This window comes from Chelonoidis abingdonii, chromosome 1 (genome assembly GCF_003597395.2).
Source record: "Chelonoidis abingdonii isolate Lonesome George chromosome 1, CheloAbing_2.0, whole genome shotgun sequence".
NCBI classification, from domain to species: Eukaryota; Metazoa; Chordata; order Testudines; family Testudinidae; genus Chelonoidis; species Chelonoidis abingdonii.
Genome location: NC_133769.1, coordinates 239,288,096 through 239,314,072, shown reverse-complemented (window position 1 = coordinate 239,314,072; position 25,977 = coordinate 239,288,096). Strand labels below are relative to the sequence as shown.

The following is a 25,977-nucleotide window of genomic DNA, read 5'->3' as shown; positions in this document are numbered from 1 at the left end:
TTGAAAAATCCGGTTTCCTGATTGGTCCTCTGGTCAGGTGTTTGGTTCCCTTTGTTAACCCTTTACAGGTAAAAGAAACATTAACCCTTAGCTATCTGTTTATGACAGATGGGTATTAAACTGCCGATGTCAAAAACATGCTGGCAATGTGACTGCTTGGAAAAATCATTTAACATATGTAGAGATAACAAAGACACATCCCAGTTTAAAATATCTTCCTAATCACAGCCAAGTTTCCCATTTTCTTATTCACACCACTTTTTTTTATAAGCCACCCCAAAATGGTCCGCAATGCCCTTTTCTTGTGAGATGTTTAACTTATTTTAAATCATATCTTTAAAAAATCAGAAAGATTTATTTTATTTTTATTTTTAAGAAAACAACCAGGTTTTTAAGCACAAATAAAGTGTACAAGAAAAATGAATTTCTGACATGAGAACCCAATCTAAGGAGCTGATCCTACTTCCATGAAGTTAATGGAAGTTTTGCCATTTATTTCAAAAGGAGCAAGATTGAGATCTAAATAAAATTTGTACAATCGGTACAGCCAAAGAGTGGTAGTCCAATCTTGAAGTGAGTGCAATTAGCCTTAGCGAATAAGCATGGAAAGAATTCACTAATGAGATGAATTTTAAAGAGGTTTAAATGAGGAGAAGAACATTTGGTGAAAAAAGGGGAGAAGGAGTTCCAAGCAGAGAATTAGTTACTGCAAAATATCAATTAGATTTGCACTCATAGATACAGATATACTGTTACCTGTTTATGCCCAGAATATCTTGACATTCCTACCTATCAGATTGCTCCTCAGTCACTTACGTTTGATGCCATAGGTATACATTGGGTCAGATTCTCAGCTGTTGTAAATCATGCAGCTCTATCAAAATCAATGGAGTTATACTGATGTACACAAACTGAGGCTCCGGCCCAATGATGTTGAATATATGTAACTGTATGGCAAAATTTGGCCAGCAATATTTTTAATATGATGCATCAGCTGGAAAGTTTGTAGCTTGTCTTTCCAATTGCAGGTTGATTTGGAAGTCATTGTGAGGAAATAAAAATGGAGCCTGTGATGTCGTATTTACATTAATTTGCCAGTTTTGAATAACCTCACACCTACAAAGTGTGAGCCCCACTTGCTGCTGTACTACGGTGGCATCAGGCTAATACTGTTTGGCACACTGGACATATTTGTGGTGACAATCAATGATGCTGATGCACAAAAAGAAGTAAAGAAAAGATGGTAGATTGCTTTCTGTGGCATTCACAAGGCAATAAATGGGAGAGGGAGAATTATGGAGCTGAATCTAATTTTTTACTAAGTGTAAAAGGGGGCTATAAAGTAGGGGTACAACTTAGACCCACATGAAGGCCTAGAGAAAACTAGAGACCTTAATGTCAATAAGAATCGGGCCCTACAATGGAGAGAATAAAAGAAATATGTAGATGCTATTACAAATAGCTAAGTATAGATTTAAGAATGTCTAATGACATATTTAGATGGCTTTTCGTTACTGAATTGGAATGATTGCATGTTTCATGTCAACATAAAAATTTCTTGCTGTACTTTCAGCAAAGGAAACTTAGATATGTTGAAACTGAAAGCTCTTTCTTAGCATGCATACAAGATAGCGGCAATAAATTTTCAAATGAGATTTGACTGAAGTGCTCCAGTTAGTAAAATAGGAGTTAAATTGTTATTGTCAAATCTCCCTCCCACCTACTAGCTGAGATGCCATCTGTTTTCAAGGTTGCAGCAGAAGCAGTCAGTATTCTCCTCACAGAGGCTTGGCATGAGATAAATGATTGTCTTTAAAAGATCAAAGGATATTAACAGGCAAGACTCCTCTTCACCTGACAGACATCTGTCAGTCAGAGCTTGTCAATTTGAGCTGCAACCTGTAAGGAGGAAATTTTGTTAACCCAGTAACATACCTAAACCACTGCCTGCAGCTGGAATACCAAATGTTATGCTTATTGCTGAAAGCAGCTAGAAGGGCTTTTCTGAAACCTTAGCACAATTAACAGACCAAGATGGGAGTGGGGGAGTGAGTGACCACAAGGAGCAAATATGACTCTGTGCCCTCCTGACTTGAGCTTTTTCTGAAGCATATTGTTTTGTGAGATGGAAAGTCTGGCAACAGTTAACTATTGCTAAGCGAGATAAAGCTGGTTACCTGATAGAAAGCTACACACTACAGGCTGGAAAACTCCATACTTAATTTAGCTTCTGCTCAGCCATTGTTTTTTGCTGATAAAAAAGTTACGTAATACTAACAAATTGAATATAAAAAGAGAAAAAATCTGAGCATGATGGACACTTGGACATCTGTTAAGTTCCCCTGCAGACAGAAGGTGGCCACCGAATGTCTACAATTATTCACTTGAGACCTCCTCAAGACCCTGAGTGAATATGAATCTGGGGTAATTTGGGCTGCTCTACTAACCTGTTGGATATGTGTACATGCTGGAGACTAAATAAAGTTGAGCACTTTTGTTTTCCTGCTTGCATCAACTGTTTATCAGTCAGATGGCTGTGTCCCCACTGATTTATTTCCTGCCACAGTCTTGCAAAGAGTAAAGTTACGAAGAGCTTTACGTTCAGCAAAAACCTGGGTAACAAAACCAGTGAAATGATTTTGAGTATACCTCTTCACGAAAGTTAGATCTTTGTCGTCGTGGCATTTTTTTAATATTATTTATTTTACAACTGTCATCTCATGAAAATAAGCACTTGTTACGGATGTGGTGTACCTTTAACGGTACTGATGTAAATGTAGCTGTAGCAATTCTGCTATGTTGTTAGAAAGTGACAGTTTGTATGCAATTTCAATTATCTCTGATACTAACAGCTGAAAATCTATTTTTTAAGTGATGGGAAGAATATATGAGAAATTGTGTTGTTCCCAGTTTATGGTAACAATCTTTATTTTTGTGACTTCTACTTTCCCAAATAGTCTCCCAGGCACATGTCCTCAAAGGTATTTAGATGCCAAACACCTACTGAAATAATGTGAGTGAGGCACCTAAATACCTTTGAGTATCTGTGCCTAATTAGAGCTGAACAGATAAAAATCTAATATAAAATAAAGCATCTGCCTGGTAGAAGTATTTAAGTAAAGGGCAAAACATATTTTATTAGAAATATTGGGGAAAATTTAAAAACATTAAGATTGGATCTTGCCTACTATAGGTAGCCCTTAATGATTTGCCCATACAGAGCATGGATGAGACGATATCATAAACCTAAACAACAAATAATTGATCTTGAAATCCAAGTTGAAATAGGTTTATAAATACACCAGAATAGTTTGTTTATTTGTTTTTCTTTAGAATGATATATAGGTATTATAGCAATTCCTTTCATCAATGGGCTTTTCACAGGTTTTAAGGCTGAAAAAGAGAACCTTCCTAGTTCAAAGGTTAAAAGTTTATTGCATTGTTTTCCTTATCTCATGTCCAAGTTTGGCTTTCTGGCTCAGCATGTTAATATTGAATTTTTTGGAGGGAGAGTGGCGGTGTTTTTAACCACCAGAAGTTCAATAAGTACAAACAGTATGGGATGGTGAAATGTACAATAGAAAAAAACTGCTCTGACGTGTGTGCAAGGTTCCAGTCTAGACACACTGTAGCCTAGCTGCTCATATGGTTCAGCTGAAATGTACAGTGTGTGGAGTATCATAACAATAAGCTCAACTAGTCATTGTTAATACTCTGGGTAATGTCCCCCACACTAGGATTGTAATGCAAAAATCCATACTTATCTAAAAGCAGCAAAGAATCCTGTGGCACCTTATAGACTAATAGACGTTTTGGAGCATGAGTTTTCGTGGGTGAATACCCACTTCGTCAGATGACATGCATCTGACTAAGTGGGTATTCACCCACGAAAGCTCATGCTCCAAAACATCTGTTAGTCTATAAGGTGCCACAGGATTCCTTGCTGCTTTTACAGATCCAGACTAACACGGCTACCCCTCTGATACTTGATACTTATCTAAGCTTTCCCTTCACAACCTTCTGGATTAAGACACATATATTGTCAGATCCCATGAAGAGCAAAATTGAAGCTCTATTGTTGTTGTGGTTGTTGTTCTGGGGGTTAATTTTTTTCCTTTCTTTATTAGAGAATAATCCATTGAGGAAATGACTTGAAATGAATGAAGAGTGGATATTGTTACAAGAGAAAAATATTTTTTCTATCTCTCTGTATATTATGCATAACTTTTGTAATACTATTGTGTTCAGTTCCCGGTGATAGCTATATATTTTTGGTCCCTATTTCTCATGCTAACACTGTTAGTTGTTAAATGTCCATATGTTGAGCTTGCCAAGAAGAAAGCTGGCTAAGCATCTTGTTTGATTTGGGGACTGTATATCCTTTAAACTGTGCATTGTTCTAGTGCTTCCTAGTGAGGTCAGAGAGAGCCTGAATTGGTAATAAAGTGCAGAAAGAAAGGCAAGTGGCTAGGCATTTTTAGGGCCTGACCCTGGTTGTGCCAGTGTTTTTTAAACAGGTATAACAACTAATCTAACAGAAGGGTTAACTTGTCTGTATTTCTTATCTTCAGTACAGTATGTATTGAGAGTGGCATTTCTAACACGAGATTCAGAATTGCTCTATAAATGATTTTTTTAGTCCTTCGCCTATATAATATTTCTTCTGTTCTATAGAACATGTATGTAGAAAAACTTCATTGTTAGAAATGTTGCTAAATTTTTATTCCTGTCCCAGTGACTTACTTTGGGGGGGGTTACTTTATTTTATTTATTTCAGGAATGCTGATACACCGTTTCTTCTTTTCCTGTCCTACCTTCAAGTCCACACTGCTCTATATGCATCAAAGGATTTCAAAGGAAAGAGCAAACATGGTTTATATGGGGATGCTGTAGAGGAAATGGACTGGAGTGTCGGTATGTTGCACATTTATCTTAAATGAGTTTAAAAATTTTCATATATGTTTCTTTAATCTTCATTAGAAATTTGTGACGATTCCACTGCATGCAAAATCTGCTCTGGTAAGGGGAAGACTAAACAATTACTGTGTATTAGTACTGATTCCTTAGATGCTGTGTCATGCTCAGATGCTATTAATACTGTGGGTCCCTTGGTATCATTTGAAGTCAGTATAAATTCTGCATGCTGCAAGTCATCAGAGGGAAAGCTGAGTTAAGGAGACTTCATAGGGCTGTCATCAAAAGAACTAATGATAAAATAACTGCAAAGTCTTAATATGTACTGTTAATGTTAATTCTTAGTAAGAACAATATATAATGAGTAATTCTTCTGTATTGGTGAAATCAGTCAAGTAGGGTCCACTTCTCTGGGCACAATACAGCTAAAAGGCAAATAAGTCACCTCTTAAGGCACAGATCCTCTGATGTTGCAGAGAGCAGTAAGTTATCAATTCGTTCCATAGGCCTGCTTTATTTCTGGGCATTTTGGAATGACTCTCCATTTCTAGAGGTAATCACCTATGAAAACAACTCACGGTTCATACTTGAAACAATCAGGTGAAAGTAGAACAGTACTAAAAGTTAATGAACATCTTTCATTCCTCCTTCCTACCTACCCCAAGCCAACTCTGGTTTTAGTAAAGCCAAGTACAAAATTACTTTCTTCACATAAGCAATATTTACTCATAGACTCAGACTTTAAGGTCAGAAGGGACCATTGTGATCATCTAGTCTGACCTCCTGCACAACACAGCCCACACAATCTCACCCATCCACTCCTGTAGCAAACCCTTAGCCTATGTCTCAGTTATTGAAGTCCTCAGATTGTAGTTTGAAGACCTCAAGCTGCAGAGAATTCTCCAGCAAGTGACCTGTGCCCCATGCTGCAGAAGAAGGTGAAAAACCTCCAGCGCCTCTGCCAATCTGCCCTGGAGGATCCTTCCGACCCCAAATCCATGCATATCAGTTTAAACCTGAAGCATGTGAGGCAAGACTCACCTACCAGCACCCCCAGGATAAGATTTTCTGTAAGTAACTCAGATCCACCCCATCTAACATCCATCACATAATCAAATATCAATTGCCAAATGAATTGCCAAAATTAGGCTATCCCATCATACCATCCCCTCCATAAACTTATCAAGCTTAGTCTTAAAGCCAGATATGCCTTTTGCCCCCACTACTCCCCTTGGAAGGCTGTTCCAGAACTTCCCTCCTCTAATGGTTAGAAATCTTGGTCTAATTTCAAGTCTAAACTTCCTAGTGTCCAGTTTATATCCATTTGTTCTTGTATCCACATTGGTACTAATTCCTCTCTCTCCCTAATATTTATCCCTCTGATATTTATAAAGAACAATCATATCCCCACTCAGCCTTCTTTTGGTTAGGCTAAACAAGCCAAGCTCTTTGAGTCTCCTTTCATAAGATAGATTTTCCATTTCTCGGATCAGCCTAGTAGCCCTTCTCTGTACCTGTTCCAGTTTGAATTCATCCTTCTTAAACATAGGTGACCAGAACTGCACACAGTACTCCTGAGGAGGCCTCACCAGTGCCTTGTACGATGGTACTAACACCTCCTTATCTTTTCTGGAAATACCTCGCCTGATGCATTAGCATTTTTAATGGCCATATCACATTGGCGGCTCATAGTCATCCTACTGAATTACTATAAACAGACATTCATCTCAATGTTAGATGCATGCTTAATAATATGCTTTCAAACAATATATTTTGATTGCAAGCATGTAGAGTTCAACTCCATACACATTTCTGTTCATCTTAGCAAGTAAAGGAGACTTGCACTGCATCTTCCTTACGCCTTCAACTTTCACCACTCCTCCTGTTGCTATGGTAACCACTATGACTAAGTTGGTTGTTTACTACAATCTTAGCATTAGACTGCCATATGTTTGGTGAACATCCATGTTGTCATGCCCTCTAAACCATTAGCATGTCTGGGACATCATGTCTCTTCCTCTACCTCTGCTTCCAGTTTGGCGTCTTCATACACAGTGGTAAGGATTAGGCAAATCTAATTCACTACTTGTTACTGCCATTCATTACCTCAGCTTAACTTTGTTCACCTATTGAGACAGTTTACAGTTCTGGCCACTGAATATAAGCATCTAGTTGGAGACAAACGCAACAGACTAGCTGTTCCTGAAGCACTAGTATTGTAGAGTTGTTTACAGATTGAGTGTCACTACTTATATCCAAAGGTACCACTGGACTCTCAGGGAATACTTTAAACATACCAAGCAGCAAGTTTCAACATCAAAAAGATATAGTTAAAACAATTTGGGAAATACCAGATAGCCAGGATCTGGCTTTATTCTCCTTGATGTTTTGAATCATATGTAGTCCATATTAAACAGAGATAGTTCCAGTCATGAGATAGTAAGCAACCTCTGTTCTTCCTCAGACTCCATTGCACTCTTGTCTTGTCTTGTCTTGTCTTGTCATAAAAGAATGAGTAGCAGCAGAACTGCACACCCAGGGCCAGATCCTCAATTAGTGGAGCTCTGCCAGTTTATCCCAGCTCAGGATCTGGTCCCACAGTCTAACTGTTTCGTGAGAGTGATTTGTTCTCAGGTTGCATATACAAAATGAAAAAGAGAAATTTTAAGTTCTTCTGGATACATTCTCTTCCATAATTACAACCATAAAGAAAAGAACTGGTGCTGGGATTTTCAAAGCAGCAAATTTCCCTTAAAGGGAAGTTTGATCCTCTGTCAACCAAACATAAGTAAATAGCTACACAAGAAAAATAAAAATTGGGCACAGAAATGTCAACTTGACATGAAGGATTGATTCACAAAAGGACTTAGGCACCTAACTGCCATTTTAGGTACCTAAATCGCAGAATCAGGCCCCACTAGGATTCACAAAGCCTCCGCTTAGGTACTACCAAACTCTATAGACTTCTAAACTCAGTTGACACTCAAATTTTTGCTGTAAAATTTCCGTTAGTGCCTCTGTGTCTTCTGTTCATGCACACTGCAATCCCATGCCAGTTATCCGGATGCCTAAGTCCCAGTGTGATGCATGAATCGGGGAAAGATAGGTGTTCCTCCACCTAACTTGCCAGCAAGGCCCCATCTGGTAAGCATGCTCCGAGCTCGCCTACTTGATCAGGCCCCTGTAAATGACATGCTTACACAAAACACCCAGGGCGGAGGTGAACCTCCCTCATAACTTTTAGTTCAGTGGTTAGCGTACTAATATGGGATGTGGAAGACTCATGGTTCAAGTCCCCACTTTGCTGGAGGAGAGAAGGAATCTGAACTGGAGCGTACGACCTCTCAGGTGAGGGCCTGAAGGGCTATGAGATATTCCTAAGTGGGACTCCCTCAGTCTCTTCTGTTGAAGCTCTTCCACCATGGATAAATCATTTAAGAAAAACTGAAGCAGGGGAATTGGATCCTGGGTTTCCTTTCTCCCAGGTGAGTTCTCTATCTACCATGCTACGGAGTCATTCTCATGCTTGCTGCTCTCTCTCTGGTCCAATGACTCCTTCATTATTTGGCCACAGTGGAACAGCTTCAACGGGAAAAACTGAGGGAGCAACCCTTCTTCCCTCATCAGAATATCTTATAGCCCAGTGGCTAGAGTACTCATCTGAGAAGTGGCATGTTCCAGTTCATATCCCTCTCTCTCCTCAGGACTTGAGTATCCTAGCCATTGGACTAAAAGTTGTCTCCCTCCACGTCATGTCCCTAACTTTCTTTGTGAATATAGCCCAAAATCTTTAAATTAAAAAGTAACCTAATTATAGCCATGCAAATAGAAAGTATAAAAAACCACATTAGAGCACTTAACTTGAAACCGGACACACCACCCTCAGCTAAATACTTGAGAAACATTTTGCTGCTAGTCTTAAACACGGTCATCCATGAGCTGCTCAGTGTGGGCAAATGTCACAGAAAATCTTTGTTGGTGGTTACTGAGAAAGTGTGAACAGCTGTACTGCAGTTGTGACTGTCAGATTCCAGAGATTAAGAACTTGTGTCAAAAGCAGAAGCATGAATGAAAATTGTTCCCTGATTTTTGAGCCCAGTAACTCAGGTCAAAAAGAAGGATTTCACTGTCATAAAGTACTTAAAGTAGGGGAAGGCTTCTTAGTTGTGTCTCTCCGGACTGAGAATCTTCAATTAAGAAAAACTCTCCATTTTTTGAGAATTAATCACCTAACCAACTATTAAAATAAATAGAGAGTTTTCCTTCTTAATTTTATCAGGGGAGTTGACACAAAAGCAGGTGGATGAAATACTTTTTTTAAAAAATCTTTTATGTTTGAATTGATGTTTTATGTTAAATTGATACTTGATGATTATGATTACAATCCATGTACAAGCTCACAGGATAAGCTTTAGGATTCTGTATTTCTACTACTCATGCACGTTTCATGTGTATATAACAGAATTCAGTGCTTAAAGAGTTCACAGTTTTAATGCTGCTTCATATGACATGCCTTGTGGGGTTATTTTCTGACTAGTTAACATTTTAAATTTGTTTCAATGTAAGATAAGTACCTTATTATTTATATTAATGATAGTTAATAGTTGTAGCAGGTGAAATAACCTCCCACCATAAAAATGAAGGGGGGTAAAGAGACTATAATCTCTTTTTCTTGCTGTTATTTGTTTTAAATAACATAATAATGGATTTAATGTGGAAGTCTGAATGGATATGTGCTGAAATTATTTATGATAAAAATTAAACCACACTAAGGGTATGTCTACACTACGGGATTATTCCAATTTTACATAAACCGGTTTTGTAACACAGATTGTATAAAGTCGAGTGCACGCGGCTACACTAAGCACATTAATTGAGCGGTGTGCGTCCATGTACCAAGGCTAGCGTCAATTTCTGGAGCATTGCACTGTGGGTAGCTATCCCGTAGCTATCCCATTAGTTTCCCCAGTCTCCCCCACCCTTAGAATTCTGGGTGAGATCCCAGTGCATGATGGTGCCAAAACAGTGTTGTGGATGATTCTGGGTAAATGTCGTCACTCACTCCTTCCTCGTGAAGCAACGCCGAGACATCATTTTCGCGCCCTTTTTCCCTGGATTGCCCTGGCAGACACCATAGCATGGTAACCATGGAGCCTGTTTTGCCTTTGTCACTGTCACCATATTGTGTATGGATGCCGCTGACAGAGGCGGTACTGCAGTGCTACACAGCAGCATTCATTTGCCATTGCAGGTAGCAGAGATGATTACCAGTTGTTCTTGACCATCTGCTGTGCCATTGTAAATTGGCAATGAGATGAGGTTTATCAGTCGTTCTGTACCATCTGCTGCTGTCATGGGTGCTCCTGGCTGGCCTTAGCTGAAGTCGGCCAGGGGCGCAAGACAAAAATGAGAATGACTCCCCGAGTCAATCCCTCCTTTATGGTTTATCTAAATAGAGTCAGTCCTGCCTAGAATATGGGGCAGTGTACTAGAGACCAGTGTACCAGAGAATCAGAGAGCACAGCTGCTCCATGTCAGATCCCGCAGAAATGAATGAGCTGACACATTCACGGGTGTGCCCCTGCAACAACCCCCCCGTGATTCCCTTCTCCCCCAACCTTTCTGGGGTTACTGTGGCAGTGCCCATTTGTGTGATGAAGTAATAAAGAATGCAGAATAAGAAACACTGACTTTTTAGTGAGATAAAATGAGGGGGAGGCAGCCTCCAGCTGCTATGATAGTCCCAGGCAGGACATTTAAGGGTGGCGAGGAGAGGAGCCCAGACCTCCCGCTGCTTATGATAGTCCAGGCAGTACAGAATCTTTCTTTAGACATGAAGGGTGGGGGGCTGATGAACTCAGCCCAGTTGCTATGATGGGACGGTTACCAGCCGTTCTGTTACCATCTACCGGGAATGACCAGAGTCATTCTATTTTTACCCGGTGCCCGGCTGACCCTGAGGCCAGCCAGGAGCACTCATGGGCTGATGATGATGATGGATGCAGGCATATTGTACTGTCTGCACCTGGGAGGGGAAGAGAGAGGATGCTGCTATTCATTGCCGCAGCCGCGTCTACCAGCAGCTGCGTAGACATAGAGGACATAAAAAGTTAAGAAACAATTTTTTCCCTTTTCTTCATGGGGGGGGTGTAATATTGACGACATATATCCTGAAACACCCCGGACAATGTGTTTGCCACTACAGGCATTGGGAGCTCAGCAAGAATGCAAATGCTTTTTGGAGACTGCGAGGACTTGGGATAGCTGGAGTCCTCAGTCCCCTCCCTCCCTCCATGAGCGTCCATTTGATTCTTTGGCTTTCCGTTATGCTTGTCACACAGCACTGTGCTGTGGCCTCTGTCTATCATAGCCTGGAGATTTTTTCAAATGCTTTCTCATTTGTCTTCTGTAACGGAGCAGTGATAGAAAAGATTGTCTCCCCATACACCGATCAGATTCCGTATTCTCCCATACGGTCATGCTGGGAGCTCTTTTTTGGATTTGGGACTGCATCGCCACCCGTGCTGATCAGACCTCGATGCTGGGCAAACAGGAAATGAAATTCAATAAGTTCGCAGGGCTTTTCCTGTCTACCTGGCCAGTGCATCCGAGTTCGGTTGCTGTCCAGACAGTCACAATGTCACTGTGGGATACTGCCCGGAGGCCAATACTGTCGATTTGCGGCCACACTAACTCTAATCCGATATGTAATACGATTTTCAACGCTACTCCTCTCATCAGGAGGAGTACAGAAACCGGTTTAAAGAGCTTTTTATAGCGATATAAGGGCCTCGTTGTGGACGGGTACAGCGTTAAATCGGTTTAATGCTGCTAAAATCGGTTTAACGTGTAGTTAGACAGGCCTAATTATCACATACAGAGTTCTGGAGCCCCCTGTAGCCTATGTTACAGCTGTGTGAGACATACCACTTCAGAGCTTTCTCTTCTGTTCTCCTTACAGTAGGGGGCTCTTTTTAACGAGAAGCCTTTATTCTCCGTAGAACAATCAGTGCTACATAGTTCACACGTGAGGAAGAGCTAGGAAATGCTGTCTATTCTCTGGGACAAGCCAAACACCAGTAAGTGTGGCCAGGGCCGGTGCAACCATTTAGCGAACTAGCGCGTTGCCTAGGGCGCCAAGATTTGGGGGTCCAAAAGCGGCACCCCCCAAAATTTTTTAAATGGTTGCAGCGGCTGCTGCGTAGTCTGAGCTGGCCGGCGGCAGCAGCTGGCTGCAGCCAGGCGCTTAGGGCGCCCCGGGGTCAGGAAGCCGCCGCAGCGGCCCGGCAACCCAGGGCGTCCCCGGGTCAGGGAGCCACCGCGGCGGTCCGCAGCCCGGGGCGCTCCCGGTCAGGAAGCCGCCGCGGCGTCTGGCAACCCGGGGCGCTCCGGGTCAGGGAGCCGCTGCAGGGGTCCGGCCGGCCAGGGCGCTTCCGGGTCAGGGAGCCGCCGCGCGTCCGGCGGCCCAGGCGCTCCCGGGGTTAGGGCGCGCGCGCGGTCCGGCGGCCAGGGCGCCCCCCGGTTCAGGGAGGGCTCTGGTGGACCTGCTGCAGGCATGCCTGCGGCAGCTCCGCCGGAGCCGCGAGACCCACGCGGGGGGCGGCGAAATGTCCCGGCGCCTAGGGCGTCAGAAATCCTAGCGCCGGCCCTGGGTGTGGCCATTACATTGGATGTCTTTATTATTATAAAGAGAATTCCATGAACTTCCCAATAACATGAAAAACAGGATTTCCCCTCCCTCACCATATTCCTAAGCAGATGTTGTCAACAAGGTGTACTTATGATGCTCATTAAGAAAGCAGGGAATCTTCTTAATAGTGTGGATAGTTAGTGTAGAAGAGAAAATAAGTATGTCCTACCTACAGTCAGTTCACATTTAGAAATGAAGATTTCTGGATGTGATAGGATTCAAATTTGGAAAAGCCCTTGGCTGACTACAGGTAGATACAAGCGAGATACTTTATATTACACTATGATGGTGACAAGCTGTGGACATGATTTTACTGTTTTGGACAGTACTGCCCTATTGAGTGATGTTGGTATTTTCTTGTTGTATGCTAAGTAAATGGTGATATGTCAGAAGTATAGGCAAAATTTGATAAAGGGGCATGTAGGAGAATCAAAAGTGTTTAATTATTTTGAGTGGCTAGCTTGAGACATCTGAAAATGAGTCTGAAAGTGCTGAGCTTCTACCCAAGCTCCTTTAAGATGTACCTAGATGAAAAACCAAAACTTAAGGCACTCAGAATGACTGGGGTGAAATCCTGGCCCCATGCATACTCATTTGAAAATCATAACAAATACTTTATGGTCTGACTACCCTATATCACCAGATGTTTTACCAAAATTCAGAGCTCAAATGCCATGAACGTAATATGGAGAAACTTTGGACTTCAGAATCATACTTACTATATAGGCTTTATAGAGAATGAGTCCTAACACTGACCTTTCCTGCTGTATAAAGTCCAGAAAAGGAGTTTAAATGAAGCAGTTAAAAGCATGCTACAAATGTTACTCTTGTCCTTGGAGAAAATAGTTTATAAAAATGTGATTCCGTTTTGTTTATTTTTACTAAGAAAGTGAGACATTTGAGACTGAAGAATAGTCTGACATCATTACTATTATCCTGTAAATTTGACTTAGAGCTGAGCAAGTAGTAAAGTGAACAATAGCATATTTTGGCTAATAAACCCAAGACAATGATTTCATAAATAAGCCCTTTGACTGGTTTGAGCATTGGCCTGCTAAACCCAGAGTTATGAGTTCAGTTCTTGAGGGAGCCATTTTGGGAACTGGGGTTAAAAAAAAAAACTATCTGGGGATTTGTCCTGCTTTGAGCAGGGAGTTGGACTAGATTACCTCCTGAGGTGCCTTCCAACCCTATTTAGATATGTGACTTGTTAGGGGAAAATAGAGATGAAGTAATATAAAAACATGGGTGTTATTTTCATGAATAAGGGTGCATCTTACTTTTTCAAAACTTCACAACATTCAAGAATATAGTCTCTTTTCTAATATATTTATAGGGGACAATTCACTTTGACCCCTGCATAATACAGGCCATAGAATTTGTTTCACTAAAACTTGCCTTTTCAAAAGATATCCATTCTTGATTTGCAAACCTCAAGAGATGGATAATCCACCACTTCCCTTGTTAGTTTGTTCCAATGGTTAATAATCCTCTCTGTTTAAAAAATTATGGTACAAAGTCTTGTGGCCTGTTGGATTTACCATTTATCCTAGATGTCCATCAGTGTCTAGAAATACTTTCTTCCACTTCCAGCTTGTTAGGAAACTTCTCCCCTTCTTTGCTGGTGAGGATCTGATCACAGTGGTTCATATATTTATCACTTTGAGACTGGATTACACACTGGGTCTGATCCTCAGCATAGCACCATTAACTTCAGTTGTCTTCAGATCAGCTGAGGATCTACTCCAAAGTGTATGGGTCTGAAAGTGGAAGCAATGCACAATGCATAATTTGTCAGGTTGCCTCCTTAACAGGATGTGCTGTGAGCATGTCACTCCAATGCCTTTATCTCACAGTCTGGGTTTATTGCCTGTTTGAAGCCTGATCTTTCAAAATATCTGTGGCTCAAGACACAGTTCCATCAGTGGCCTCATCCCCAGGTAAAGGAATTCTGAATCATGACCTGCCAAAGTACTTGTGCTCCTCTGCAACAATGGAGATTATGGAGTCCAGGAAGAAGCACAGAAAGGGGGAGCAGCTGAAGGTCTTTATAAGGGGGAGCAGCTGAAGGTCTAAATAATGCTTTTCATCTGAAAGTGCTTGACAGCTATAGAATGAAATACAACAGTTTGTAAGCACCGAGAGAATAATAGGTTTATAAGTAATAGCCAACATGGATTTGTCAAAAATAAATCATGCCAAACCAACTTGTTTTTCTCCTTTGACAGGGTTACTGGCCTAGTGGATAGGGAGAAAACAGTAAATGTGATATAATATGATTTTAATAAGGCTTCTGACACAGTCCCACATGATACACTCATAAGCAAATTAGGAAAATGTGGTATAGAAGAAGTTACTACTAGGTGGGTGAAAAACTTATTGAGAGACCATAATCAAAGAGTAATTATCAACGGTTTTCTGTCAATCTGGGAGCACATAGATAGGGGGGTAATGCAAGTGTTTGTCCTGGGGATGGTATTAATCAATATTTTCATTCATGATTTAGAATGGGGATTATGCTTATATAATCTGTGGATGACACCAAGGTGGGAGGGATTGCTAGCACTTTGGATGCCAACATTAAAATTCAAAACAGCCTTAACAAATTAGAAAATTGGTCTGAAATCAACAAGATGAAATTCAGTAAAGAAAAGTGCTTCACATAGGAAGGACAAATCAAATGTATAACTACAAGATAAGGAATAACTGGCTAGCTTGTAGTGCTGCTGAAAATGGTATGGGGGTTATAGCGGATCATAGATTGAATATGAGTCAGTAATGTTATGCAATTGTGAAAAAGACCAATATCATTCTGGGATGTATTAACAAGAGTGTCACACGTAAGATATGGGAGGTAATTGTTCTGCTCTACTAGGCACTGGTGAGGCCTCAGCGAGACTACTGTGTCCACTTCTGGGCACCCCACTTCAGGAAAGATGTGGACTGTAGTGCGGCAGAGTGGCCTCCCTCTGAGCCTGAGAGTGAGGGACCAATACACTTGCCTTGACAGGCAGAATCAAACCAGCCCTGCTCCCTGCACAGGAAGCAGAGAGGTGTGGCAGGAAGTCTCAGTGTTGAGCCCTGCAGCTCAGTTGGGCAGGAGCAAGGGAAGAAGGCAGATACCCCTAGCAGAACTCAGACCCGAAACTGCACTGTGCAGCACCCTGCTCCCCAGCCATAGAGAGGAGTTACCAGGACTGCCATCAGCCATATGTCCCGAAGAGATGGAGGACCCTTGGACCACCAAGCCCTGCCCAACACTGTGGTAGGAAGTAGCCAAGGGAAACCAGACATTAGTCCAGTTGGGCTGCCGAAGAGCGAGTCAGCATGTTTTGGTGAGATCCCTACTGACCCAGTGGCAGGACCATTCACCATTGTTAGTACCCTGGGCAGGAACCCAGTAGAGTAGGATGGGCCTGGGTCCTCCTACCCACCTGCCATCAATCCCACCCCTGATTTGGCAGCCTGCTTCCCCTTGGCTGGATGGCCTGTGCCATGTTTTTGACTTGCCCCAGCCAGAAGGCTGTGAGGGCTCCAACTTCTGTTTGCTGGCTGCCTTATTCAGGAAGCCTAGGCTAAAGCCGGCTCCTTTCTGGGCCCCACCCAGAGGGCTAGAGCCCCAGACTGTTTGCTGGCTGCCAGGAGGCTCAGGCTAAAGACTGCTCATTGCTCTGCCTCTTCCAGAGGGTCCGAATCCCAGACTGTGATCGCCATCTGCCCTAGCCAGGAGGCTTGGTCTTGAGACTGCTTACTGCTCTGCCCCAGCCAGCAGCTAGAGCTATAGACTGCTAATTGTTGTTTGTTGCCTGACACAGTGAGACAGATTGGCCTCCCTCCAAGCCTGAGGCTGAGGGACCACTACATGGACAAACTGGAGAGAGTGCAGAGGAGAGCAATAAAAATGGCAATAGGTTTAGAAATCCTGACCTACAAGGAAAGGTTAAACAAGGTAGGCATGTTTAGTCTTGAGAAAAGACTGGGGGGGGACACCAACCTGATAAGTCTTCAAATATGCTAAGGCGTGATATAAAAAAGACTGTGATCAATTGCTCTCTCTGGGTATGTCTACACTACGATTAGAAACCCATGGCTGGCCCATGCCAGCTGACTAGGACTTGGGCTGTGGGGCTGTTTCATTGCAGTATAGACTTCTGGGCTCAGGCTGCAACCTGAGCTCTGGGATTTTCCCACATTGCGGGGTCCTAGGGCCCGGGCCCCAGCCTGACCCCAGGAGTCTACACTACAATTAAATAGCACTGCAGTCCAAGCCCAAAGCACTGGGCACAGGCCAGCCACAGGTGTCTAATAGCAGTGCGGACATACCCTAACTCTCCTGAAGGATTGGTCTTAATCTTTAGCAAGGGAGATTTAGATTAGATATTAGAAAGTTTCCCCGTAACTATAAGGATATTTAAACACTGCAATAGCATTCCAAAGGAGGTTGTGGAGTCCCTGGCATTGGAGGTTTATAAGAACAGGTTCAACGACCCTGTCAGGGATCGTCTAGATATACTTAATCCTGCCTCAGTGCAGGAAGCATGACTGGATGACCTGTTGAAGTCCCTTCCAGTTCTACATTTCTATGATCCTAAGGGCCCGATCCAAAACCCATTAAAGTTAATGGGAATCATATGCATTGACCCAACTGTTTTATACAGCACAGCAAAGAATTGCATCTTTGGAGAAGAAGAGAAAACTTTTGAAATTAGGATTGTATGAGAAATTTGGATAGGCAGAATATAATTAATGAAACTGGAATTTGTCCAGTACACCAATACTAGGACAATCAGCAACACTCCTACTCTTATGAAAACTATCATGGAGTCTAAATGATCACAAATATTCAGAAGGGCAGAAGAGAGCCACTTCTTGAGATGCTGAAATATGTACTACACTCTCTCTAATTCATCTGTTAGTGTCTTCCACATGTAGAGCAACATATATGGTGGATCTGTGTTTTATAATAGAAACCCTTTTTGCATTCTAGAAATCTTATGCCGAAGTTATAAATGCTCAGATTTTTAAACTTGAGAGACTATTTCTAATGAGAAAGTTATCAAAGGAAAGCATCATTTTTTTTATTTTTAAATTACTCAGCACTGAAACTGCATTCATAGGAAATATTTTTTTTAATTTGCTATCCTATGTCTAATAATAACTTTTTTTTTTATTCTTCTGGGAAATAGTATGACATTCAGCTAAACCTATTAAAACTGCCCCTTCATTTAGTCATAATATGTGAGCTGCTATTAGTGTGGCTCTCACAGCCATATTTTACTAAGCAGGATTTGTATGCAATCAGCATTTATTTAGAATCCCACTCTATTAATTCCATTACGTGAAGGAATAATAAATCAGCAGTAAACTAGTGAACCCTGGATTATATTAAAAAGAAATAAAGGTAGAGAATAATAATATGAAAAACAAAAACAAGACTCACTTATGCCCTAGAAAAAATGAATGAGGCACTCTTAATTTGTTGCTCTCAATTATTTCCCTGTACAAGACTTCAGCATAGGGCTGTACGATAGGGGGCAAATTTTTCATTGTTTTGCTTCTTCTGCAGTCATTTACACCTCTGTAAAGTGCTATTGAATCAGAATGGTAGCACAAAGTGAAAGGCAATACACAGTCAGGGCCTGGTTTATTAAATTCAAGCAGCTAATCAAGACTGAAGCGCAAACAAAGCAGATTCAGGAAACTTAAAAGTGAGACTGACAAACTTTAAGAGGATGACATATGTGAGATAAGATACAGTTAACTTTGCATTTCTTGACTTTTTGTTGAGGTGTGTCAGAATACTAACATTTTAGAACAGAGATGGGCAACATGAGGGCCACAGAAACCACTAAAATTCTTTGGTGGGCCAGGGGGTGTGACATAAGGGAGTATGACATTGGGTCCTCTCCCCAGAGGATGTGTTGCAGGGTGGGTCATTCCTGCCTTGGGTGGAGGGGGGTTTAACAGTGAGTCTGCCATGCACTCACCCAGCAGTGATGGTTTCTGTCCCATGGGGCTGAGCCCAGCTTCTTGCTTTGGCCCGTTGGCTAGCACCACAGCATCACGCGATGCACACATCAGCATGCAAGGCGGGCTCTCCCCCTGCAACACCTTATCCTTTCCTGGCCTCAGTGCCACTGGATTGGCTTCCCTGAGCTGGGCTGTGATGGGCTAAATGAACTGATCTGGTGGGCCAGATATGCCCCCCAGGCCACAGTTGGTCATCCTTGTTTTAGAAAATTAATTCAATTGCCATGAAAGGTGATTGATTAGCATCTATAGGAAATGGAATTTTTTATCAGTCTACAAGAACGGATATGTTTTTGATAGTAAAGCGCTTCCCCATACTATTCCGCCAGTCTGCTTTTAACTTTAACATTGGAGAACTATTTCTAGGGCTGAGAAGGTAGTTAAGACTCCAGAAGTATTTAGTCTTTGGCTTTGCTGGTGAAATTGCCAACAAGGATACAGCTTCGACATTTAGGTTGGTGTCTTCTGAAGGGTGGATACCTTCCAAACAGATCTGGGCTAAGACCCAAAGTCATTTCATATGTCATCAAACAGTAATGATTTTTAGTCACTACTGACTGGGGCTGGATTTAAGAGGTGACTTTGTAATGAAAGACTCCACATCCCATTTCAAGTGTGATAAACCTCCTGAGTCATCTAATTCCCCCTTACATGCATGTTTTTATAACATCTTCGTACAAAATAAAACTCCACTGAAAACATTATTTAGAAGATTATAATCCACATAGGTAGCCACGTCTATAGTATTTTTTTAATCAGTCAAGTTTAATGATATTGATTAACATTCAAGTAGAGTACTATATAGTGGAAATCTCCTTTATAATGCACCAGATGCTTGCATTTGAAATTACCCCATGGAAGAAATTTGCTGTCAGATGTTGTAGAGGCTTCATCAGCAGCCAGTAGGGAAGTGGTTAATCTATGCCAGCACAAAAAGTTTTTGTGACTAGTGCATTTTATTTTGCAACCATAATTTGTATCACTTCCAAAATTAATTAATTCACCCAAAGTTATGAAGCCCTGAAAATTGGGCCTTGTAAAAGAAACACTGAGAGAACATATTTTGTAGACTTGTGAACGGAAATGCTGTAATCAGCTAGAAAATTAACATTACTCTTGAGAAGATCTGAAGTTTCCATAACAAGAAAAAAAGCAAATGCTTGTAAGCCACCTACGGATAAAAGAAACCCAACAACTCCACAAATTCCTCTCCAAACAATAAGGATGCAAAGTTTTGCAATCAACAACTTTCTACCACCCACACACCTTCACAGAGAATTAAGTTTTCCTCCTTATTTTTAATCAATCATTGAGTTGAAATAGTAGGATATTGATGCTTGTTTAAAGTGTGAATGGGAATACTAATTACGAATGGCAATCAAGACAACAAAGACATTCTTGGCCTAAATTTACCACAGGATCTGTGCTGGCTTCTGCATATACCTTGATGGAGGTTGCTAGTGGTGCAAATTCTGTTTGGGGGAAGGTTGTAAGCAGAGAGTTTAGAGGGGGATAGTACTACCCAAAGAGTGTGAAGAATATATAACCAGAGCAGCTGGGCATATGACAATCCAGCGCCTCACCTCAACAGACCCTTTAGCAGGGATTGTTTGAAACTGTCATCAGGAATTAAATCTGCTCTGTCTCAGCAGAAACCTTGCAGGAAAGCATTAAAGGTGAGTCCCCTATCCAGTGCAAGGAGCCAGGCTGGCATAGAGAGGTGTGATTTATATCTCACTATGCCAGCTTTGGAGAATGTGCCTCTTGTGAAGATGAAATCTCTCAGCATTGACTATGAACATGATTTTATGATCCTTTTTCAACACCTGGACATATCTGTTTAGGTATTTATAGCTCACATAATAATTACATAAAGAATGTAGTTGAGTAATGAGGGATATTGATGATATAACTTACATCACTTTGTATGAGAAAGAAGCCCAAATTTGAAACAAAGAATCACAGAAACTAGAGCTGGACAGACATATTAAGGCATTTCATCCATATTCCTTATAGTGCAAGATACTGTCTGTAATTGCTTGTCCAGGACTCCTGGAGATCTAGTACAGCCTGTAAATAATTAAACACAAAAAGCACATTAAAATAACATTAAGTCAAGCACTCAAAAGTTAGGAAATGCCAACACTGAGGTTGTCTATGCAACCTTATTTCAGCTAACTTGTGTGTATACATTATGATACTTATGTTATCAAATATATTTTGTCCGCAGGACCCACCTAATCCAGTGCTCAGGATGGACTATGCTCACTGAATGAGCAGCTATTCAATATTTTGTTTTCTCCTCTGTTCAGCATGTGGTCTTATTTACTGCACAATAGTCACAACCTCTTCTGAATACAGAATTGTTAGTTTCTTCGTGGATTTTTCATTATAATATCGGAGTGCTTCATAAACATAAATTAATTAATTTTCCCAACACTCCTGTGGAATGAAGATGGGTCATTCCTGCCTCGGGTGGAAGGGGGTTGAACAGTGAGTCTGCCATGCGCTCACCCAGCAATGATGGCTTTTGTCCCATGGGGCTGAGCCCAGCTTCTTACTTTGGCCCATTGGCTAGCACCACAGCATCACGCGATGCACACATCAGCATGCAGGGCGGGCTCTCCCCCTGCAACACCTTATCCTTTCCTGGCCCTGGTGCCACTGGATTGGCTTCCCTGAGCTGGGCTGTGATAGGCCAAATGAACCGATGGGGAGCTCAGGCACAATAAGGTAACAAGCATCCATTAATTTTGTATGTCTAGTTTGAGACACCTAAAACTTGATATGCACAGTGGAGATTTAACTGGTCCACCATGTGGATCCTGTCTCTCCAGTGGGGATGAACCAGAGAATGCATATCATGCATTACTCTGTACTAGCTTCTGATCCGGTTAAAAGTGTTGATCTTCAGAGCTCTTAATGGGGAGGGAACAATCTGTCTTAATAGACATCTTTTTTTTTCTGTGCCCCACTACGGTAATTGCAATAAATTAGAATATTATAGCAAACGGGCCCCAGAGTGATACATGCAATGAGCGGGTAGATTCAGAGCCTTCTGAGGCTATGTCTATATTACACATCACTGGTGGTGGTCTGAGTTGTAAGAGTAGCTATATTAAGCAGTGAGAAGCACTGCGGTGTGTAGCTGTGTGTGTCAATGGAAGCCTGTGGTGGGGGAGGCACCAAGGAAAAGTTTCATAGCTCCCAGTTGACAGAGTCTTTCACTATGTCAAGGAAAGGCTCTCCCAGGGGGAAGGCAGAGGGAAAGGCTCAGTCTTTCCCTGATGGCTCCCACCTGTCAGAACCTTTTCCTGCTGCCAGAGGCTTTCCCCGTGATGGGAAGGGCTCCAGCAGAGGGGAGCTACCAGAGCTTTTCCCCAGTGCCTCTCTCATGCCAGAGACTTTCCCTACTGGGGGATTCTTTTCCTGTGAAGAGGAAAGGCTCCAGCGGTGGGGAGGTGGTGAGACGCTACACTGCTAAAAATAGACAAGAAAGCACAGCTTGGGTGAGTAGATAACATGTATGCTATGTTCTGGCATACATACCCACACCCTTTGGATGTGTTTTTACTCTACTTGCCTAAGCCATGCCTCACAAGCTACACTGCTATTTGTACCCAGGCGGGGGTGGTGGAGAGGCATTACATGAGTATGTACTCCAGATGTTCCTGAAAGACGCATGCAGTGTAGCAGTGTGCTGTTTTGCCATTTTGAAGACTTAATGGAAGAGATCTATCTCTGTGTACAAAGCTTTCCTTCAATAACAGAGCTGTAACAGAGCCAGCCATGCCCTCTGGGAACACAACCTCCAATGGAAAATAATTAGGGTAGGGCTGGTGAGTTTAGGTCTTTTGAGGAAGAATCAGTATGAATCTCACTTTTGTACACGGGATCTAGACACTATGGAGAAAAGTGCATTATAGATGCATACAGACTGGAGATATCCAAAGTGTGGTGATATCCCAGCATGACAAAAACCTTGTCAGGCCTTCACACTTGATTCCCCCTCCCCTCACACATGCATCCTTTTTCTTCTGTCTCAGAATAACCTTCACTTTATTTTACGTTAACAATGTTATTTGGAGAAGGAGGATGGTTCAGTGGTTAGGGCACAAGCTGGGGATTTGAGAAACCTGAGTTCAATTCCTAGACTTCATGTATGACTTTGGTTAAGTCTCTCTGTGCCTCAGTTCCCCATCGATAAAAATGGGACTAATGCCTCACAGGGTTGTTATGAGGCTAAATACATTAAGGATTGGGGCATGCTTAGCTTCTGTGGTTATGGGCGCCATATAAGTATCTTAGATATATCTTTTTTTAATTGATTTTGTTTTAATTGCTAAAGCAGACTGGAATTTAAAAACAAAGTAGGACAGCATTTGTCATAAACAGATGGTTAAGAGTTAATGTCTCTTTTACCTGTAAAGGGTTAAGAAGCTCAGTAAACCTGGCTGACACCTGACCAGAGGACCAATAGGGGGACAAGATACTTTCAAATCTTGGTGGAAGGAAGTCTTTGTTTGTTCTTTTGGGGTTTTTTTCGTTGTTCGCTCTTGGGACTAAGACGGACCAGACGTACACCCAGGCTCTCCAAATCTTTCTGAATCAGTCTTTCATGTTTCAAAATTGTAAGTAATAGCCAGGCAAGGCAGATTAGTCTTATTTTTGTTTTCTCAACTTGTAAATGGTTCTTTTTGCTGGAAGGATTTTTACCTCTGTTTGATGTAACTCTGAACCTGAGGCTAGAGGGGGGATATAAATCTGGGCTATATAAAGCTAAGTACCCTGTAAAGCATTTTCCATCCTGATTTTACAGAGATAATTTTTACTTTTTTCTTTCTTTAATTAAAAGCTTTCTTTTTAAGAATCTGATTGATTTTCCTTGTTTTAAATCCAAGGGATTGGTCTGAACTCACCAGGGATTGGTGGGGGAAAAGAAGAGGGGATGGTTAATTCCTCTTTGTTTTAAGATCCAAGGAGTTTGGATCTGTGTGAAGCCTCTCAAGGCAACCCAGGGAGGGGAAGTCTGGGGGGAAAGGAGGGGGATGGTTAATTCTCCTTGTTTTTAAGACCAAGGGTTTGGGTCTGGTTCCCCAGGGAAGGTTTTGGGGGAACAGAAAGTGTGCCAGACACTAAATTCTGGCTGGTGGCAGCGTACCAGATTTAAGCTAGTAATTAAGCTTAGAAGTGTTCATGCAGGTCCCCACTTTTGTACTCTAAAGTTCAAAGTGGGGAAAGAAACCTTGACATGGTGAGCAGCGGTGTGGGATTTTAGGAACCAAAAGCCAGTAGGATTTTTTTTCTCTCCTTTCTAGCTGCTTGGAAAGCAGCCTGAGGGCAGAGGTGTTAAGTTTTTTAACAAGGGTCTTTGTTAAGAGGAGGCTTCAAGCTGTGAGCAAGCAGACAGCAAAAAGGAATTTACAAGTTGAATTGTTTTCTTTCTTTCTACCTCTCGGGTATAGCTAGTTAGAAAATCTCTGTTAACCAAGCAGCCCTGAGCTGAGTGCATCCAGGTTTCAGTGAGCTGCAGAGGGGGTGTGGCCAGCACAAGAAAAGCAGAAAAATGAAGTACCAGTGAAGCAACTTAACAAACTAGAAATGGCTAGGCTGGATGCAGAAGAGAAAGCAAGAGGCTGACCACAGATGGAACTATGGAGATGAAACAGAAAGAAGAGAGCTGGAAAAAAGAGAAGAGAGAGAGGAAGAGAAGAAAAGCCAAAGAGGCTGACCACCGGAGGCTTTGGAGCTCAAGAGGAGGCCCACCAGCAGGCCCTGGAATTAGCAAGCAGGCTAAGCAGGATGGAACAGCCAACCCTAACAACCCTTCTCCAGGTACTGTTTCCCCATCCCAGAAAATTCCCCACCTACAAGGCAGGTGATGATACTGAGGCCTTCTTAGAAAATTTTGAAAGGGACCTGCCATGGGTACAACATCTCTACAGACCAGTACATGATAGAGCTGAGGCCACAGCTCAGTGGACCCTTAGCAGAGGTGGCGGCTGAAATGCCTAAGGAACACATGAACGATTATGAACTTTTTCAAACCAAGGCCAGAATCAGAATGGGGCTAACACCTGAGCATGCCCGTCGGCGGTTCAGAGCCCTAAGGTGGAAACCAGATGTGTCATTTACCCGAACACGCCTACCACATTGGAAAGAATTGGGATGCCTGGATATCAGGAGCAAATGCTAACTCTCTGGAAAAGCTGTCCCTCCTAATGCAAATGGAACAGTTCTTAGAGGGTGTTCCTAAGGAAATAGAAAGGTACATCCTAGATGGGAAGCCCAAAACTGTAACCGAGGCGGGAGAGATTGGAGCCAAATGGGTGGAAGTGGCAGAAAAGAAAAAAACTACTAGCAAGGGGAGCGTATATCACAGGGGGCAAACTGAAAATAAACCCTATCACCCAAGACCCCACCTACAACCCAAGGAAAGCCCCAGACTCCCTATTGTCCCACCTCACCAGTCTTCAGCAATCCACCTCGGCCCAGTGAGCAGTAAGCAGGACTCTGTTTTAAAAGTAATGAACTGGGACGTATAAAGGCCAACTGCCCCAAGAACCCCAACCGAGTACAGTTCATTACACCACCATCACACTAAGGATCCCCTGGTCCAGATGCCTCTCAAATACCCTCGGAGTGAAGGGAAACCTTGAGAGTGGGTGGAAAGAAGGTTATCGCATGAAGAGACACAGGGGCACAAGTGTCAGCTATCCACCAATCCTTAGTAGACCCCAAATTCATCAGCCCAGAGGCCCAAGTGACAATTCACCCATTCATGTCAAAATCTGTAAACTTGCCTACAGCTGAGTTCCCTGTCCAGTACAAAGGCTGGTTAGGAATGTGGACTTTTGCAGTCTATGACAATTATCCCAACCTCATGCTACTGGGGGAAGATTTGTCCAACCAGATGAAGCTGGCCAAGAGGGTGGGCATGGTTACACGCAGCCAAGCCAGGCAAGCTTCCAAACTCATCCTTGTTCCTGAGCCATCCACAAGGGCCCTGTCTGTGTTACTAGAGACCCGGACAGAGGTGGTGGAACCGAATATTCTACCCATGAATGCTACAGCCAGAATGAATCCAGTCCCTGAACCGGAACTGGAAAAGCAACCAACACCAGAACCATTGCCAGCAGTGATGCCAGCGCTTGCAAACACATCTACAACCTCAACGCCAGAGGGCACCAGCGGGCCTGAACTGGCAGAGGCAGCAGACAACCCTACCCAAGAGGCTCAGCCAGAGCCTGAAATATCGCATAGTGCACCGCGGAAAGCGGTTCACCATCAACGAAAACAACCCCATCACCTACATCGCTTCCAGAGGGACCAAGCCCAAGTCC

General features: G+C 42.4%; 1 protein-coding gene across 2 annotated transcripts in view; it reads left to right on the top strand.

Moving 5' to 3' along the window:
* STS (steroid sulfatase) overlaps positions 1–25,977 on the top strand; it is a 179,181-nt gene that overhangs the window by 70,166 nt on the left and 83,038 nt on the right. For both annotated transcript variants that reach the window (XM_032790056.2, XM_032790057.2), the window contains one exon: positions 4,778–4,914. In XM_032790056.2, coding sequence (XP_032645947.1) covers positions 4,778–4,914 — 137 coding nt within the window. The remainder of the gene's footprint in view (positions 1–4,777; positions 4,915–25,977) is intronic.